The sequence below is a fragment of the Bombina bombina genome, chromosome 6, assembly GCF_027579735.1.
Source record: "Bombina bombina isolate aBomBom1 chromosome 6, aBomBom1.pri, whole genome shotgun sequence".
NCBI classification, from domain to species: domain Eukaryota; kingdom Metazoa; phylum Chordata; class Amphibia; order Anura; family Bombinatoridae; genus Bombina; species Bombina bombina.
Genome location: NC_069504.1, coordinates 800,492,142 through 800,511,931, shown reverse-complemented (window position 1 = coordinate 800,511,931; position 19,790 = coordinate 800,492,142). Strand labels below are relative to the sequence as shown.

At 40.6% G+C, this 19,790-nt stretch overlaps 1 protein-coding gene across 1 annotated transcript in view; it reads right to left on the bottom strand.

The window, feature by feature from the left end:
* Nucleotides 1–19,790, bottom strand: part of LOXL2 (lysyl oxidase like 2) — a 193,265-nt gene that overhangs the window by 97,141 nt on the left and 76,334 nt on the right. Inside the window, exons 2-3 of the mRNA XM_053718125.1 lie at nucleotides 19,018–19,371; nucleotides 18,191–18,366 (exon numbers count right to left, since the gene is read on the bottom strand). Coding sequence (XP_053574100.1) covers nucleotides 18,191–18,366; nucleotides 19,018–19,351 — 510 coding nt within the window. The 5' untranslated portion in view covers nucleotides 19,352–19,371. The remainder of the gene's footprint in view (nucleotides 1–18,190; nucleotides 18,367–19,017; nucleotides 19,372–19,790) is intronic.

Below are 19,790 nucleotides of genomic sequence, written 5' to 3'. Positions count from 1 at the left end.
GAATAACTTGTTAACCACTACCATGTGTTAGAGTTTATATTATTGCAAAGGTTATTGTAAAGAGTTGTATGCTGTTTATATGCCTGACCAGATGAACTCACTTGGATATGCTTTTTCCACTCAGGACACGCCCAAGTTACCTATAGGTGCATGACTGGTTCAGGTACAACTGACCCTATCATGTCATATTTTCACAAACTAACCATATCAGGTTTGGGGATACTGATCCCACACTTTCTTGTTCTTTTCTCTTTCACCCCACCACAACCAGGATAGGTTGTTCCCCTTCAGGATCCTACTAAATTCTACTTTACCCTATTTATACTAACTGTTGCTGCCACGCCTAGACTAAGCATTGGAATAATAACTCACTAACCACGAGAGACTCTCGTCCTTTGCTGGGCATTTGGGTTTGGCGTAACAGTTCCCTTTCTTTCCCCCTCTTAGTTTTCCTCCCCCCCCCCCTCTTTTTTCCCCTCACACCAACATGACCACGCATTGTGTACACAACTTGTCAGTGATGACCTTAAATACAAAAGGACTCAATATCCCAGAGAAAAGGTCACATTTAATAAGAGACGCCACTAGGCTGCAATGTGACATAATATTTATTCAAGAAACCCACTTCAAGAGGGGCAAGGAACCAAAATGGCCCAACCCTAAATTTTCGACCTCCTACTACCATTCACAAACACACACCACGTGAACCTAAACAAAACACAACTGGACCAGACAGCCTTTTATAGATTATTATCTGACAGAAAATTTTAAAAAATTGAGGACCTGGAGCGTTCTGGCCTCAAAATCCCATGGTACTTACACATGCAATTACAATATTACCTACTAACACACACAAGACAGGAAGAAATAACCAGACAACCAACTCTGTTGGAAACACTCTGTTTACTACCTTGCACTCCAAGTCATCTCATATCTATAATGTACCGTTTGCTGACGTCACACAAAGAGACACCTATGCCCACCTACACTAGACAGTGGAATCAGGAGCTTGTGCCTCCTCCCACAGATAAGGAATGGCAAATAATATTCCATAACCACACAAAAGCATCGGTCTCAGCCAGAATCCTTTAGTCTAACTACAAATTCCTATCTCGCTGGTATCTCACACCTGACAAAATAAAAAAATATACAAGCAGATGGATGGGAAATGCTGGAGAGGCTGTGGAGAACAGGGCACATTTTTCAACATCTGGTGGGACTGTGGACTAATAAAACCATATTGGCGGGCAATCTTGGACATGATAGACTCTAAATTAAAAATCACACTAGATGGGAGGCCTGATCTTCTACTTTTTCATGGACTCCCTAAATTAACAGACAAATCCAAAAAACACCTTCTATACATAATGCTCAACAGCGACAAATCCCTTATCCCCAAAAACTGGAAATCCAGTAGTGTCCCTACAATCACTGACTGGAAAAATCAAGTAGATAGACTCAGCGATTCAGATACATGAGAGATGACAAAATAGAAACTCAGGAATACATGTTGGAAATCTGGAAACCTCCGGATGCATAGAATTCTAAACTTAAAAAACCCCCACGGTCACCACGAGGTCCAGCCACACTTCTGTTTTCTTTTTCTTTTTTTATCCCTCTCCCCACCCTCACCCTCCTTCTTGTCAACGGCTTCTCTTCTTTTCACTTCTTTCTTCCCTTTCCCTTTTATTATTGTTATGTATAACTGCCATGCATCGACGGTTTGATGCATGCCAGGATTTGAGTATACTGTTTGTTGTGCGTTAATACACCTATAACATAATGAGTACAACAGTTAAAATGTTACAACTTACGAACTGGGAATCTTAGGCTAACTTACAAACTAAAGTACTGGAGAAATTAATGAAAAAGACAGCAAGGGTGAGACTTAGAACTCTGCATTGCTGTCATGTGAACCTATCGTTTTGCAATACGGGACATTCGAATAACAATGACACTATATATACAAGAGGATTGACAACAAGACCCCGGAATGTCGGTCTCCATGTCCTAAAAGTGTATAATGTACCTGAGACCCTTTAAACTGTATCTTTTTTGTATCTATGCATTCTTCTCATGTACTGTTTTCATGATAACTAAATAAAGCTTTTGAAAAAAGAAATGGCTATGGTTAGCTGAAATATGGTGCAGGAAGATTTAAGTGAGAACTTGCAATAAATTTAGGCTTTGTGTGTTTTCTGGTTGAGCATTTTTTGTTTGTATTAGGTATGATTATAACTACATTTTGGAAAATGTAATTTAAATGCCCTTTAACTCATATTGCATGAACGGAAGGGGCACATCACTATTTTGTTATTTTAAAAATCTTCCAGCTAGTACCAACATGAAATAGTGAAGTTTGATTATGTCATCTGGGCAGAGCCCTAGAGCACATCAGATCTTGGCATTTGTGTGATCTTCAATGACTGAAGATGATGAGGACATAATCTCATGTGCCCAATAAAAAAAAAATCTGATTATTGCGCTACTTTATAGATCGGACTCACATTTAGAAAGCTTAGGATATAGGAAAGAAGGGGTTGCTCATATAACATCTACTTATTGTTAACATATACATCTTTCTCACTTATTATTTGATTACTAATTTTTACCTTTTTCATTCTATCCTTTCTTTCTCTCTTGGAACAGCCTCACATCGTATTTTCACTCGTCACCTCCCTATTTCTGTAGTGAACTTTTCCATATGGGATCTTGAGTTTATGAATAGATATTGGGAAGTATCTTTCTTTTATATTTACTGTTGCATTTAATTTACATTGCCATAAGTCTTTAATGGACTGATTTGCTGTAGTTCCTCATCATTAAGTTGGACTTTTATTTTATACTAAAGGGACAGTAAAGTCATAATTAGACATTCATGATTTAGACAGAGCATACAATTTTAAACAATTTTCCAATTTACTTCTATTATTTAATTTGCTTCCTTCTCTTGTTATCCTTTGCTGAAAGGTTTATCTAGGTAAGCTCAGGAGCAGCAAAGAACCTAGGTTCTAGCTGCTGATATGTGGCTGCATATATATATATATATATACCATTGTCATTGGCTCATCCGTGTGTTCCGTTAGATACCAAGAGAATGAAGCAAATTTGATAATATAAGCAAACTGGAAAGTTGTTAAAAATTGTATGTTCTACCTAAACCATGAAAACAATTGTTTTGTTTCATGTCTCTTTAATGTACTATTTGCAAAAGCCTCTTGTTTGCAGTTTGGTTTGGTAAGGAGTACTATCTTTTTAAAGAGTTTTGATAGACTGAGGATTCTGACTACATTTAGTGGCATTCATTGAATAAATGGTAACAGCTTTGTGTACTACCAACTCACTGATTGTGCTTTATCTTTATTGGTTCTTTACTCTATATGTACCTGTATTCTATATTTAATGTATATATATTCTATATTTCATTTCCTTGAAATTAATAAAACATTTATTATAAAGAAAGAGTGTTATTGAATCTAGGTTTCAGTCAGGCCATGAACGCAAATCATTTACAAATCATTCAGTAGATTCCATTTAATCATTCCTCATGCCGACAGAGCTTTACAATGTAGTATGTTTGTCTCATTTAAAGGGACATGGAACCCAAACATTTTCTTTCATGATTCAGATAGAGTATGCAATTTTAAACAACTTTCTAATTTAGTTGTATTATCCCATTTTCTTCTTCCTTTTGAAATCTTTTGTTGAAAATCAGGGATATAAGCTCAGGCGCATGCATGTGTTTGGAGCATTATATGGCCCCTAGTTATCAAGCCGTCAACCTCAAATACGCTGGAATTCCGCAGCGTATTTGTGGCGAGGCTGATTCGCCTTAGTTATCAAGCCCTACAGACCGGCAAAAGTAGAATCTGGTGACGTAAGCATTGATCCGCTGGACTCAGTCCAACACAGATCGATTCTTACGTCACTCCAGATGTTCAGAACGCAAGTTCGGCACAATCTCACTACTTTTGGGAGTTATCAAAATCCCAGCAGGTACGCTCGGCACTTTTACGGCCCAGCGTACCTGGTTTTCAATCCGCCGCCCTGGAGGTGGCGGATCCCATATGAATCAATGGGAGTCAGACCATAGCAAAAGTTCAAGTTCGCTGCTGCCTGACATCCCATTCATTCCTATGGGAAGTGTGTACACCTAACACCCTAATATGTACCCCGAGTCTAAGCACCCCTAATCTGCCCCCCCTACACCGACGCCACCTATATTAAACATTTTAACCCCTAAACCGTCGCTCCCGGACCCCGCCGCAACTCTAAGAAATCTGTTAACCCCTAAACCGCCGCTCCCGGCCGCCGCCGCCACCTACATAATACCTATTAACCCCTATCCTTCCCCCCTATACCGCCGCCACCCCTAATAAATGTATTAACCCCTATCCTGCCGCTCCCGGACCCCGCAGCAACGAAATAAAGTTTAACCCCTAAACCGCCGCTCCCGGACCCCGCCGCCACCTATATTAAACTTATTAACCCCTAATCTGCCCCCCCTACACCGTCGCCACCTATAATATTTTTATTAACCCCTATCCTGCCCCTCTATACCGCCACAACCTATAATAAAATTATTAACCCCTAAAGCTAAATCTAACCCTAACCCTAACACCCCCCTAAATTAAATCTAATTTAATTCTAACAAAATAAATTAACTCTTATTAACTAAATTATTCCTATTTAAAGCTAAATACTTACCTGTAAAATAAACCCTAATATAGCTACAATATAACTAATAGTTACATTGTAGCTATTTTAGGGTTTATTTTTATTTTACAGGCAACTTTCAATTTATTTTAACTAGGTAGAATAGCTATTAAATAGTTATTAACTATTTAATAGATACCTAGCTAAAATAAAGAGAAATTTACCTGTAAAATAAAAACTAACCTAAGTTACAATTACACCTAAGACTACACTATACTTTAATAAATTATTCCTATTTAAAACTAAATACTTACCTGTAAAATAAACCCTAAGATAGCTACAATGTAATTAATAATTACATTGTAGCTATTTTCGGGTTTATATTTATTTTACAGGTAACTTTGTATTTATTTTAACTAGGTACAATAGCTATTAAATAGTTAATAACTATTTAATAACTACCTAGCTAAAAGAAATACAAAATTACAAGTAAAATAAATCCTAACCTAAGTTACAATTAAACCTAACACTACACTATCATTAAATAAATTAAATAAATTAAATACAAATACCTACAAATAAATACAAATAAATACACTAACTAAAGTACAAAAAATAAAAAAGAACTAAGTTACAAAAAATAAAAAAATAATTTACAAACATTATAAAAATATTACACAATTTTAAGCTCCCCTAATAAAATAACAAAGCCCCCCAAAATAAAAAAATTCCCTACCCTATTCTACATTTAAAAGATACCAGCTCTATTACCTTACCAGCCCTTAAAAGGGCCTTTTGCGGGGCATGCTCCAAAGAAAACAGCTCTTTTGCCTGTAAAATAAAAATACAACCCCCCCCCAACATTAAAACCCACACACCCCTACTCTAACCCACCCAAACCCCCCTTAAAAAAACCTAACACTACCCCCCTGAAGATCTTCCTACCTTGAGTCGTCTTCACTCAGCCGAGCCGAATTCTTCATCCAATCCGGGCGATGTCTTCATCCAAGCGAGGGCTGAAGAGGTCCATCATCCGTCTGAAGTCTTCATCCAAGCGGGGGCTGAAGAGGTCCATCATCCGGCTGAAGTCTTCATCCAAGCGGGGGCTGAAGAGGTCCATCATCCGGCTGAAGTCTTCATCCAAGCGGGGGCTGAAGAGATCTTCCATCCAGCTGAAGTCTTCTATCAAGCGGCATCTTCAATCTTCTTTCTTCCGGCTCCATCTTCACCCGCCGACGCGGAACATTCTTCCTCCACGACGAACTCCCGACGAATGAAGGTTCCTTTAAATGACGTCATCCAAGATGGCGTCCCTCGAATTCCGATTGGCTGATAGGATTCTATCAGCCAATCGGAATTAAGGTAGGAATAATCTGATTGGCTGATGGAATCAGCCAATCAGATTCAAGTTCAATCTGATTGGCTGATCCAATCAGCCAATCAGATTGAGCTTGCATTCTATTGGCTGATCGGAACAGTCAATAGAATGCGAGCTCAATCTGATTGGCTGATTCCATCAGCCAATCAGATTATTCCTACCTTAATTCCGATTGGCTGATAGAATCCTATCAGCCAATCGGAATTCGAGGGACGCCATCTTGGATGACATCATTTAAAGGAACCTTCATTCGTTGGAAGTTCGTCGTAGAGGAAGGATGTTCCGCGTCAGCGGGATGAAGATGGAGCCGGAAGAAAGAAGATTGAAGATGCCGCTTGATAGAAGACTTCAGCCGGATGGAAGACCTCTTCAGCCCCCGCTTGGATGAAGACTTTAGCCGGATGATGGACCTCTTCAGCCCCCGCTTGGATGAAGACTTCAGCCGGATGATGGACCTCTTCAGCCCCCGCTTGGATGAAGACTTCAGCCCCCGCTTGGATTAAGATATCGCCCGGATTGGATGAAGAATTCGGCTCGGCTGAGTGAAGACGACTCAAGGTAGGAAGATCTTCAGGGGGGTAGTGTTAGGTTTTTTTAAGGGAGGTTTGGGTGGGTTAGAGTAGGGGTGTGTGGGTGGTGGGTTTTAATGTTGGGGGGGGTTGTATTTTTATTTTACAGGCAAAAGAGCTGTTTTTTGGGGGGCATGCCCCGCAAAAGGCCCTTTTAAGGGCTGGTAAGGTAATAGAGCTGGTATCTTTTAAATGTAGAATAGGGTAGGGAATTTTTTTTATTTTGGGGGCTTTGTAATTTTATTAGGGGGCTTAGAGTAGGTGTAATTAGCTTAAAATTGTTGTAATATTTTTATAATGTTTGTAAATTATTTTTTTATTTTTTGTAACTTAGTTCTTTTTTATTTTTTGTACTTTAGTTAGTGTATTTATTTGTAGGTATTTGTATTTCATTTATTTAATTTATTTAATGATAGTGTAGTGTTAGTGTAAGGGTTAATCTTCCAGTAACCTAGTAACTCCACCCTTTCTCCCTATATCAGCACCAGCACACCTGCAGACAAGTGCTTGGTAATTTGTTTTGCTATTGAATTGCACGCTGTGTATCTGGAGTAACTTTGATTGCTTCTATCTACCTAATTTGGATTACAAATATAGGACGTCCTATTCTACAAATTACACTGAGCCTCAGTGTCTAAGGTATCCTGTTCTAAGTTAATATACCTTTACAAGAAGAATTTAATTAACTTTGGTGCAGCTCTCTACATTGGATGTTCAGCTGTTACACCTCTCCCTGCAACAGACTCTGCAGCTGACGTCACCGCCTTCACACAGGCAAGTGCTAACAGGCAGTTCCACACAGTGTACACAGAGATAGGAGCTGCGCTCTCACAGCCTTCACGCTGACAATTGCTAACAGGCAGTTCCACTCAGAGTACACAGACATAGGTGCTGTGCTCTCACAGCCTTCACACTGACAATTGCTAACAGGCAGTTCCACTCAGAGTACACAGACATAGGAGCTGCGCTCTCACAGCCTTCGCTGTCAATTGCTAGCAGGCAGATTCACACAGAGTGCTCAGAGAGAGGAACTGCGCTCTGAATCTTTAGTCTCTCCAGTAACCCCTACTGTGCTGGATTTGCTTTATGTTTGCATAACCTGTTTCTACCATATCTCCTTTGTATTAGCTTGGAATCCAAATTCTTACAATCTTCCTCTACCCTAACTGTTGTTTATACCATCTGACAAATATTCAGACCTGTGTATTAACCACCTATTATAAAATCACTTCTTAACCTGTGTGCACCTGAGCAATAGGTGCGCTCCTTAAGGAAGTGAAACAAGCACCACTATTCCAAAACAATTCTGCAGCTGTGGTCTACGAATCCAGATCCATTCTCACATATTACCAAGCCTATAAAAATGGACCCAGCAGAATTGCCACAAGTGGTGTATAACCTATCCCAGAGAGTGGACCAGCTCTCACAGGGACTCAGGGAGCTTCAAGTTGAGAACCAGACCTTAAGAGGAATAATTAGGGACTCCCTCACTCCAAAACCACCCACTACAGAGTCTATTATAGAACCTCAAATGTCGCTGCCTGATACCTTCTCAGGTAATCGCAAGTATTACAGACATTTCAAAAATGCTTGCACTCTGCTGTTTCAATTGAAGCCAAAGACCTATAGTACAGATAAAATCAAAGTGTTAACTATGATATCATTCCTACGAGGGGAACCTAGGGTGTGGGCAGATACGCTGTATGAGGCCAATGATCCAGTCTTATCCTCCCTCCCTCAGTTCCATCGCTACCATGGATGAACTTTACGTTGATTCAAACCTACAGTTATCTGCAGAATCCAATATGAGAGGCCTCAAACAAGGCCGACGTCAGGTTGAAGAGTATATAACGGAGTTCAAACTGTATTCAACTGACTCGCAGTGGAATGCCATCGCACTAAAAAATCAATACAGGATTGGACTCTCAGATCCTATAAAGGATGAGTTAGCCCGAGTAGAGTTTCCCGATACCTTGGAAGGATTAATGAAGCTAACGATACAAATAGATCGAAGGCTGTTAGAAAGGAGAACTGAGAGGGGTACCCCAGAAAGCTCATCTAAACCCTCGACTTATGTTAAACCAGCAACTACCAGCAGGAATACAGTCGAACCTATGGACATAAGTGTGATTAGAGGTCCTCTTACCTCGGAAGAACGGAACAGAAGGAGAACACAGTACCTCTGTATGTACTGTGCAAATCCCAGCCACACCGTAAAAGAATGTCCAGTACTTCTTAAACCAAGAAAAAGTAAGTTCCATCACATTCACACTGCACATGCCTGTCAGAGCAATTCCACTTACTGTTATCTCTCTCTCCATTTACAGTGGGACCAAAACAGACTGACGACTAATGCCATAGTTGACAGCGGAGCCTATGGAAATTACATAGATAAAGATGTTGTAGCTGTCAATAAAATTCCTTTTGTGTGCAAGAAACAACCTGTGTCTATTCGCCTTATTGATGGTACCAATATCTCCACAGGTCCCATTACACAGCAGACAATACCTTTACAGGTAAAAACACCATCAGGGCATACCGAATATCTCACATTCGATATAATACCATCACCTTTGTTCCCTATAATCTTGGGCCTAAGTTGGCTGCAACAACACCAGCCACAAATTAATTGGAAGGACCTGTCGGTCGATCTCTCATCCAGTTATTGCAAGACCACCTGCTATCCACATCAGGGTATGCTCCTACAACTTCAAGAAAACGAACTCACACTTCCTGAAGAATATTCCGATTTCATTGACGTATTCAGCAAAAAGGAGGCTGAGGCACTACCACCACATCGAGTCTATCACTGCCCGATAGATATCCAGCCTGGAGCAGTAGTTCCTTATGGTCATTTGTACCCTCTAAGTAAGCCAGAATTGGATTACTTGAAAACATACCTGGATGAAAACTTACGTAAGGGCTTCATACGTCCCTCCACCTCTCAAGCTGGAGCAGGAATTTTTTTTGTTAAAACCAAAGATTCATCTCTACGTCCCATAATAGACTATCGGGAACTTAATAAGAGGACTATTAAAAATAGGTACCCTCTCCTGTTAATTCCCGAACTTATAGAAAGATTGCATCAAGCTACTATTTATACAAAGCTTGACCTGCGAGGAGCCTACAATTTGGTCCGCATTAGAGACGGTGATGAATGGCTCACCGCGTTCCGTACCAGGTACGGCCTCTACGAATATCTTGTGATGCCATTTGGGCTTTGCAACGCCCCAGCATTGTTTCAATTTTTCATCAATGATATTTTTAGAGATCTCTTAGACGTATGTATCGTCATATATCTAGACGACATCTTAATCTATTCAAAAAATATATCCGAGCATATTAAACATGTCCGGTGGGTCCTCTCCCGCTTACGTACACATCACTTGTACGCTAAGCCGGAGAAATGTGTGTTCCACACAAACCAAATATCGTTCTTAGGATATCATATTTCTCCTGCCGGAATTGAGATGGAACAAAATAAAGTGCAGACAGTCATTGATTGGAAAATACCAACAACAAAAAAGGAGCTCCAACGTTTCTTAGGATTTGCCAATTATCGCAAATTTATAAAGAATTTTTCGAAAATTGCGAAACCTCTCTCAACACTAACCGGTTCTACGCAATTCCGCTGGAATCCTCAAGCAAACAATGCATTCCTAGAATTGAAGTCCCGTTTCACTTCAGCTCCAATCTTGAAGTTTCCCAATCCTGATCTACCATACACTCTGGAGGTGGATTCTTCGGATTACGCCGTTGGAGCGGTCCTATCACAACAAGAGACACCAGCCACACCACGCCATCCAGTAGCTTACCTGTCCAAAGTCATGTCACCTGCTGAAAGAAACTATCCCATTGGTGACAAAGAACTCCTCGCAATAAAGAGATCTCTAGAACATTGGAGGCATCTTCTCGAGGGCACTCTCCATCCAGTGGTGATCTACACTGATCATAAAAACCTGGAGTATCTGCAAACCAACAAGACCCTTTCTGCAAGACAGGTGAGATGGAGCCTGTACTTCTCCAGGTTCAACTTTAATATAATGTATCGTCCAGCAAACAAGAATGGCAAGGCAGATGCTTTGTCACGAAAAGAAGACAAACCCCCAGAAACCCCAACACAAAATTCTATGATACCACCAGAACGCTTCCTAGGAGTTATATCTTCCTATTCAAAAGAAATCATGGAGGCACTGAAGACTGATACCACTCTTCCAAAGGATCAGGTCTCTCTACAATCCAATGGCCTCTACTACCACAATGATAAATTGTATATCCCAGTCAGTCTCAGACAACAATTGATTCACTTGTTCCATGATACTCCTCTATCTGGACATCAGGGAGTGAGACGCACATCAGAAAAAATTACAAGAGAATTCTGGTGGCCTGGCTTAAAGGACTCAATAAAGGAACACATAAGTAGTTGCGTCATCTGCACCACCTGTAAAAACGAAAATAAAAGTCAGTTTGGTCTTCTGATACCTTTACCCATTCCAGATAAACCATGGCAACATGTTGGTCTACATTTTATCATAGAGATACCTGTGTCGAATTTACAAACAACAATCCTAGTTGTCGTAGATCATCTTACTAAGATGGCACACTTCGTACCATATCATAAACTCCCTACAGCATCCGAGACAGCAGCTTTATTCATCAAGCATATAATCAAATTACATGGAATCCCTTCTACACTGTATTCGGACAGAGGGACACAGTTCACGTCCAACTTCTGGAGACATCTTTGTAGAATTCTGCAGATCGATCATCGTTTCTCGTCATCCTATCATCCACAGACGAACGGACAGGTGGAAAGAACGAACCAATGGCTCGAGCAGTACCTCCGGTGTTACTGTTCACAACATCAACATGATTGGGAGGAATACTTACCACTCGCCGAATATGCCTATAATGATGCAAGTAATGCCAGTACTAAGATGTCACCTTTCTACGCCAATCATGGGTTTCATCCTACATTCTCATTAGCCCCAGTGTTAGTGTTGTCTCAGATTCCCCACTGGTGGATCAGCAGACTAATTCCATGCTGGAGGTCTTCAAGACTCTTCAAGATAACATCAAACAGGCCCAAGACTCTCAAAATAAATATTATGACCAGAGGAGAAGACCATCTCCAGTATACCCTGTTGGAGACCTCGTATGGCTCTCAACCAAAAATCTCCGTTTGAACATTCCTGCAAAGAAACTAGCCAGGAAGTTCATAGGGCCTTTTCCCATAACTAGATTGGTAAACGAAAATGCTGTCACTCTGGCTCTACCTGCTAGTTTGCACATCCACTCCACATTCCATGTCTCCCTGATAAAACCTGCTAGACCGATGAGGGACACCACTATTGTTCTTCCTCCTGACCCAATTCGGGATTTACCAGACGAATTCGAAGTTGAAGCACTAGTAGATTCCAGGCATCATAACGGAGGAATTCAGTATCTGGTTCGCTGGAAGGGCTACTCCAGCCAGGATGACTCCTGGGAACCTTCTGCAAACATCCACGCACCGAGATTGGTTGCCTTGTTCCATCGGCGACATCCGGATCGCCCCCGTCCACAAGCCGTGGGACGGCTTGCCTGAGAGGGGGGTCCTGTAAGGGTTAATCTTCCAGTCACCTAGTAACTCCACCCCATCTCCCTATATCAGCACCAGCACACCTGCAGACAAGTGCTTGGTAATTTGTTTTGCTATTGAATTGCACGCTGTGTATCTGGAGTAACTTTGATTGCTTCTATCTACCTAATTTGGATTACAAATATAGGACGTCCTATTCTACAAATTACACTGAACCTCAATGTCTAAGGTATCCTGTTCTAAGTTAATATACCTTTACAAGGAGAATTTAATTAACTTTGGTGCAGCTCTCTACATTGGATGTTCAGCTGTTACACCTCTCCCTGCAACAGACTCTGCAGCTGATGTCACCGCCTTCACACAGGCAAGTGCTAACAGGCAGTTCCACGCAGTGTACACAGAGATAGGAGCTGCGCTCTCATAGCCTTCACGCTGACAATTGCTAACAGGCAGTTCCACTCAGAGTACACAGACATAGGTGCTGTGCTCTCACAGCCTTCACACTGACAATTGCTAACAGGCAGTTCCACTCAGAGTACACAGACATAGGAGCTGCGCTCTCACAGCCTTCGCTGTCAATTGCTAGCAGGCAGATTCACACAGAGTGCTCAGAGAGAGGAACTGCGCTCTGAATCTTAAGTCTCTCCAGTAACCCCTACTGTGCTGGATTTGTGGTTAATAAATGTATTATAGGTGGAGACGGTGTAGGAGGGCAGATTAGGGTTAATAAATTTAATATAGGTTGCGGCGGGGTCCGGGAGCGGCGGTTTAGGGGTTAAACTATTTATTTAGTTGCGGCAAGGTCCGGGATCCGCAGGATAGGGGTTAATAAATTTATTATAGGTGGCGGCGGTATAGGGGGGGCAGGATAGGGGTTAATAGGTATAATGTAGGTGGCGGCGGGGTCCGGGAGCGGCGGTTAAGGGGTTAATACATTTATAAGAGTTGCGGCGGTTTAGGGGTTAATAACTTTATTTAGTTGTGGGGGGCTCCGGGGGCGCCGGTATAGGGGGTAGAACAGTGTAGTTAGTGTGGGTGCTTAGTGACAGGCTAGCAATAAAGCTGTCAAAAAGCCAAAGAGCAGCAAGATCGGATGAGTGATAACTCTCACAGTCCACTGCTCATCGCCCCGTACTTGGTGCGCGGCTTTTTGACAGCATTATTGATAACTTAGGCGAAATTTTGCAGGTCCGCGGCGGCGATGGTAGGCGAGCTTAGGCGGGCGTATTGAACCGGTGAAGGCAGGTAAAGTAGACGGGTTGATAACTAGGCCCCTATGAAGCTATTTAGCATTGTATACTCTGCTATAACAGCTTCCTGTCATTTAACAAACTGATTGTGGTTTTCCGTATTGGAGGTTTGTATCTGACTTTTGGCATAATGAAAGCGCCTGGTTTAAATCTGGTTTTGAATTCAACCAATTAGTATTCTTTTTATTTTTAAATGATATTTGCATAGAATTAGTATATGTCAATAAATATAAACATGTGTACAAATTATCCAACAATATTTATCTGTGTGTGTTTCTTTTCTCTAGCTCTGAACTAAAACAACATGGATAGATTTTTAGTGGATGTTTATAATTGGTCTAAACAAGAAGCAGTCAGGCACGGTTTATATCAGATATGTAGAAGCAACCAAATGATAATCCACTTGAACTTTAGGGCTGTTTTTTTGGAGAGCTGCATATTTGAATACATGGACAGGATATCTTTATTTAGTTACACAATTTGTGTTATTGTATCCGATTACATAAAAATGGCAAAAACATAGGTTATTATCTGAATTAAATTCTCAAATAAAAAGGGAAAAATGGAAATTCTTGTTAGATGTAACAAATGGTTTGTGCATACAGAAGAGAGAGGATTGGCTCCTGCTTTATATTGGTGTTTTATGTGCCTCACAATGTGATCCAAATTACACATATCAGATTTGTTAGTTATTTAAAAATTAAAAGATCCTAAGTCACGAATATTTAAACATAATTCAAACCATAGACTTTCCCAAGCCAGGGCAAACTATCTTCAAGCTATACAAGTTGCTAATAACATTTTATATATAAATATAACAACCTAGATAGAAAATATATAATTTCTCTTATTTTAAAACCAACTAAAATGTATTAACAAATGTGTTGCATGTGCAACTGTCACTGTCTGGAATTAAAAAGCTATGCCAGTTTAAATGTTTACAGTATGCAGTGGCCAAATAGCTCCAGAAAAAATGACACCACAATGTCCCTCTAAACCATACCTGTGCCACATTAAGCAACGAGAAACTTTTTTTTCCCCTGACCACACTCTCACTAAACACAGCTGGTTCAGTCTGTAAACTTGTGACCCAGACACTACACAGTACATGAAATCTCAACTGGGCATGCAGAGGGTGTGGGCACTATAAGAGGAATAGAGAGTGAAAGAAGCATAGAAAGCAGAGACAGTTTCTTATTAAGCAAAAAAAGTGACTGCCTAGGAGAGCCTTCTTTCAGAACAGTTTGTTCCTGAGTTCCAATTGATAAAAGCTCCCTCTCATATTGTATTCTGTGCTCTATACAGACAATTTTAAACTGTACTGGGAAATGCATAAGCTCTTTTCCTGTAATTTTAGAGAGCGGAACAAGATAATCAGTTAGAGCAGACACATGATAGACAGGGAGTGCAGGCACAGGATGGTCAGGTACAGTGGGCACAGAATAGTCAGGAGGAAGAGGCACAAAATAGTATGCGTAAGCAGGCACAAGACAGTCAGGAAGGGCAGGCACAAGAGAATCACAGAGATCAGGCATAGGATAGTCAGGAATAGCAGGCACAAAATAGTCATTGAGAGCAGGCACAATATGCATAAAATAGTCATAGAGAGCGGGAATAGCAGGCACAGGAAAGTCAGGAACAGCAGGCACAAAAAAAGTCATGGAGAGCAGGCACAGAATGGTCAGGAGTAGTAGACACAGGAAAGTCAGGAACAGCAGGCAAAAATGGTCATGCAGAGCAGGCACAGGATGGTATGGACTAGTAGGCACAGGAAAGTCAGGAACAGCAGGCAAAAATAGTCATGGAGAGCAGGCACAGGATAGTCAGGAATAGCAGGGCACAGGAAAGTCAGGAATAGCAGGGCACAGGAAAGTCAGGAACAGCATGCACAGGATAGTCAGGAACAGCAGACATAGGATAGTCAGGAAAATCAGACACAGGATAGTCAAGAGCAGCAGACACAGGATAGTCAGGAACAGCAGACACAGGATAGTCAGGAATAGCAGGCACAGGATAGTCAGGAACAGGAAAGTCAGGAACAGTAGGCACAGGATAGTCAGGAACAGCAGGCACAGGATAGTCATGGAGAGCGGGCACAGGATAGTCAGGAACAGAAAGCATAGGATAGTTGTGGAGAGCAGGCACAGGATAGTCGTGGAGAGCAGGCACAGGATAGTCGTGGAGAGCAGACAACAGGCACAGGATAGTCAGGAATAGCAAGAACAGGACACCAATACATGTAGGAGTAAGCAGCTACAGCAGCAGTAAAGAGACTCACCATGCAAACAGTATTGGTTGAGTCAGCAGGTATAGCATGAGCAAACATATTCACATATTCATATATCAACCTGTGCTAATTCAGAAATTCTTTCAGGAACAATATGATACAGATATTTATTTTTATAATTTAAGTCACATATTAATGCAGCAAAGAAAATAATGTTCTGCTCTATGTTTCCATCGTCATAAACACTGATTATAAGTAATCACATATATGGCGGAAAACAGGTGTAATTTGCATCTGCCAAATGATAACACAACACAACATAAATTCATTTAAAATGACAACTTGAGTTAAAATTAATTTTCATCAGCAAGTTGTCTCTCATTGTGTGGCAAAAGCGTATAAATAAAATGGTGTGCGTACAGGCGTCATACCAGATTATGTATTTTGTGACTTGACACTATATATCACAGTATGATGTACTGTGTGTCAATGCTGGCTCAAGATATTGTCTGGGTTCAAGAATGAAATGACGACACCCCCCTAACTTTCTGGCTACTACAGTATAAACTCAACCATAGTTAGCATATTCTCAAAGATTAAACTTCAACAAACCAGCTACCTGAGTCATTTGTCTTAAATGCTCTCTTAGCCAGAATATATATGTGTGTGTACGTGTATATGTGTGTATCATAAACAATATTTGTGTTATTCAACAGGTGTATGTGTGTCAAAGATAATAAACACCATTCCATACCACTCACCCTATGAGGGGTGCCCAAGGCTGGATTGGCCTACCAGTACACCGGGAGATTTCCTGATGGGCCCCAGCAGCTGGGACTGGCCAGTTACAATCTAACAGGGTGGTGCTGCTGGTGAGGCAATGCAGCTGTATCACCTCTCTTCTTTTCTCCTCTCAACTGTACAGTATTTCCTTGTAAGTTTTATTTCCAAGACCATGTACCATTTAGTAGCCCTCCTTTAAATGGTTTCTAGCATCTAGTCAAGTCACACTGTGAGACAGGGACAAACTGTTTTGAGTGTCTTCTCCAGATCACACAATGGATATTCATTTTGACACCGCGAAGGGGAATCATGGATAAAATTGATTTGTAGGTTGCCTATTTAACAACAATCCGGCAATTGTTCTTATAAATGAATATAATTTCATTCTAGGGGACAAAATATTGGGGGAAGGAGCTTCCCAGCAATGGGGTGTGTGCATTCTACAGAATCAACAGAAAATAGGGCTGGTCTTCAGTTTTTCTAGGCTGCTTTTCATTCCCAATCCAGGCATGGGGGTGTTTTTTCCTTGACATCATTTGTCATGTACAGAACACCTGAAGCAAGATTCTTTAGAGGAGGACCTATTTAATGGGCATACCACAAGGCTAACATTTGAGGGAATATTAAAAGGACAGTCTACTCCAGAATTTTTATTGTTTAAAAAGATAGATAATCCCTTTATTACCCATTTCCCAGTTTTGCATAACCAACACGGTTATATTAATATAATTAATTTACATTTTCTGTGATTACCTTGTATCTACGCCTCCGGTGACTGCCCCCTTATTTCAGTACTTTTGACAGACTTGCATTTTGGCCAATCAGTGCTGACTCCTAGGTAACTCCACGGAAGTAAGCACAATGCTATCTATATGGCACACATGAACTAGCACCGTCTAGCTGTGCAAAACTGTCAAAATGCACTGAGATAAAAGGCGTGCTTCAAGGGCTTAGAAATTAGCATATGAGCCTACCTAGGTTTAGCTTTCAACAAAGCATACAAATAGAACCAAGCAAATTTGATGATAAAAGTAAATTGGAATGTTTTTTAATATGACATGCCCTATCTGAATCATGAAAGTTTAATTTTGACTAGACTGTCCCTTTAAGCTAAAATTAACCAATAATAATGTTTTTCAGCGTTTGCTGCATAAATTATCATTGAATCAATTAAATTCCCCTTAAGCTAAAATGAACCAATAATAATGTTAAATTATGCAATTCATTTGGAAATCTTAAAAGGACATGAAACCCATAATTTTTCTTTTAGAATTGAGACAGAACATGTGATTTTAAGCAACTTTCCAATTTGCTTCTATTATCTAAATTGCTTCATTCTCTTGGTATCCTTAGTTGAAAAATGCCTCTTTTCATTGGTTCACCAGATGTCTTCAGATAGCTCCCAGTAGTGCATAGTCACTCCTTCAAAAAAGAATACCAAGAGAATGAAGCAAATTGGATAAAAGAAGTAATATGGAAAGTTGTTTAAAATCACAAGCTCTGTCTGAATCATGAGAAATAATAAAAAGAAAAATGTTGGGTTTCATGTCCCTTTAAGTAACATTTCTAAAAAACAGAAAATGTAATATTGCAGTATTACGCAGCCCCCACACGGCTAACTTCATAATGCCACCTGGCTGGTAAAATGATTGTGAGTGTGTAGATGGGGATGCACCGTGTCTAAAGACGGGTGTGGGACTGAACCAAACGTATGTATAGCAAGGGAAATAATTTGCCATTTCTCACCTCCAGCCGTCCCACCAACTCATTGTCGAATTTAAATCCGGGTATTCTGCGGTCACTACACTGCACCCCCACATCCTCACTGTGCTTGCAGTCTGATACCCCCCATCCATTGGAGCTGCACGCGGCAATGCTTTTCTCTTTTCCATTACAGTTGACGTTATCCAGCCATATTTTGCCTGTAGAGGTAAAACAGGGAAATGGTCACTATAGCTACCTACATTGTGAATATGTATTATTGTATTTTTTTATATATGAGAAGCATACTGGCAGATTTAAAGATGACTTAGTTTTGCACATGTGATTGGTTGTGAAGGGGAAGACTGCCTGGCTGCTGCCTGCACTTAGTATACTGGCAGTAATACGGCTGTGTGGATTTGGCAATGATGTTCAACCACAGGTTGCCATTTTTTGTACAGGTAATAGTGCATTGCTGTTAGCAGGCTCTTGTGCTATGTATAAGCGACATAGAGCTGTAGTAGTACTCAGAGTTTTAAAATGAAAGATAATATTATACTACTAATGTATTCAAAATATGCATATGTGCATTATGTATACCTGGTGTAGTAGACATATACTTGAATATGGGTACACAACATAATGTATCATGTTCCAGTGGTATGAAGCTTTCACTGCTCATGAGGGTGCAATACTGTGATAATGGATGTTGATAGGAAAGTTTGCACAGCTGCTGCTTGAACTTTGTATACAAGTCACGGATCAATATTGTGTGTGTGTGGGCTGTAGACAAACACTGGTGCTCACAGAAGTTTGTATACATTTCACGGTGTAGTAGTGTTTACACACAGAGGTTTGGTATGTTTGCTCACCATCTCCCTTGCCATACTTGGAGCTGGGTGACCATGACACCGCCTCCTGGAAGCCCAGCTCTCTACAGACCACATGGGCAGCATAAATGGAGAAATCGTCATCACAGATGGTGCCCCACTCATCTTTATAGAAAACCTCTACTCTCCCCTCGTTGTGCTTGCGCTTCTCTCCTGCCAACCTCAAATGGATCTTGGGCACATTGGCAGGAGGCTGAGTGGGCGGCGGCTCCGGTGCTTGTGGTTCAGAATACTCAGGATAGTACAGCCAGTGCTCATACTGTCCAAAACATGGTTCCGTGAGGATGAGGAAGAGGAATAATCCAAACAGCACCATATTTTACAGAGTTATAACTCCTAAAATGAGACAGATAAACAAATCAGAGATAAATACTATTAGCAGGTGGTTTTAAAAAAAAATCTTTCTTAATAAAATACACAACATTTTTATAATTATTTTTTATTTTTAATGGCTTAACAAATATAACCGACTTTTAAATCAGGGCTCGACAAACCTAGGAGCCAGGGACCACTGGCTACTAACTTTTTGGGTTATTCTCCACATATCTATATACAAATACCACTGTTTGGCTCCTAAAAGTAAGTCTGGTTCCTAAATATTCTTACTGGCTCCTAAATTTTCAACAGATTTGTCGACCCCTGTTTTAAATAATACTTGTGGAACCCACTTTAAGATATAAATTTCTTTGGTCTGGGACTGAAGCCGAAGTATAAAATTATAATATATATATATATAACAGAATTTATGTTTACCT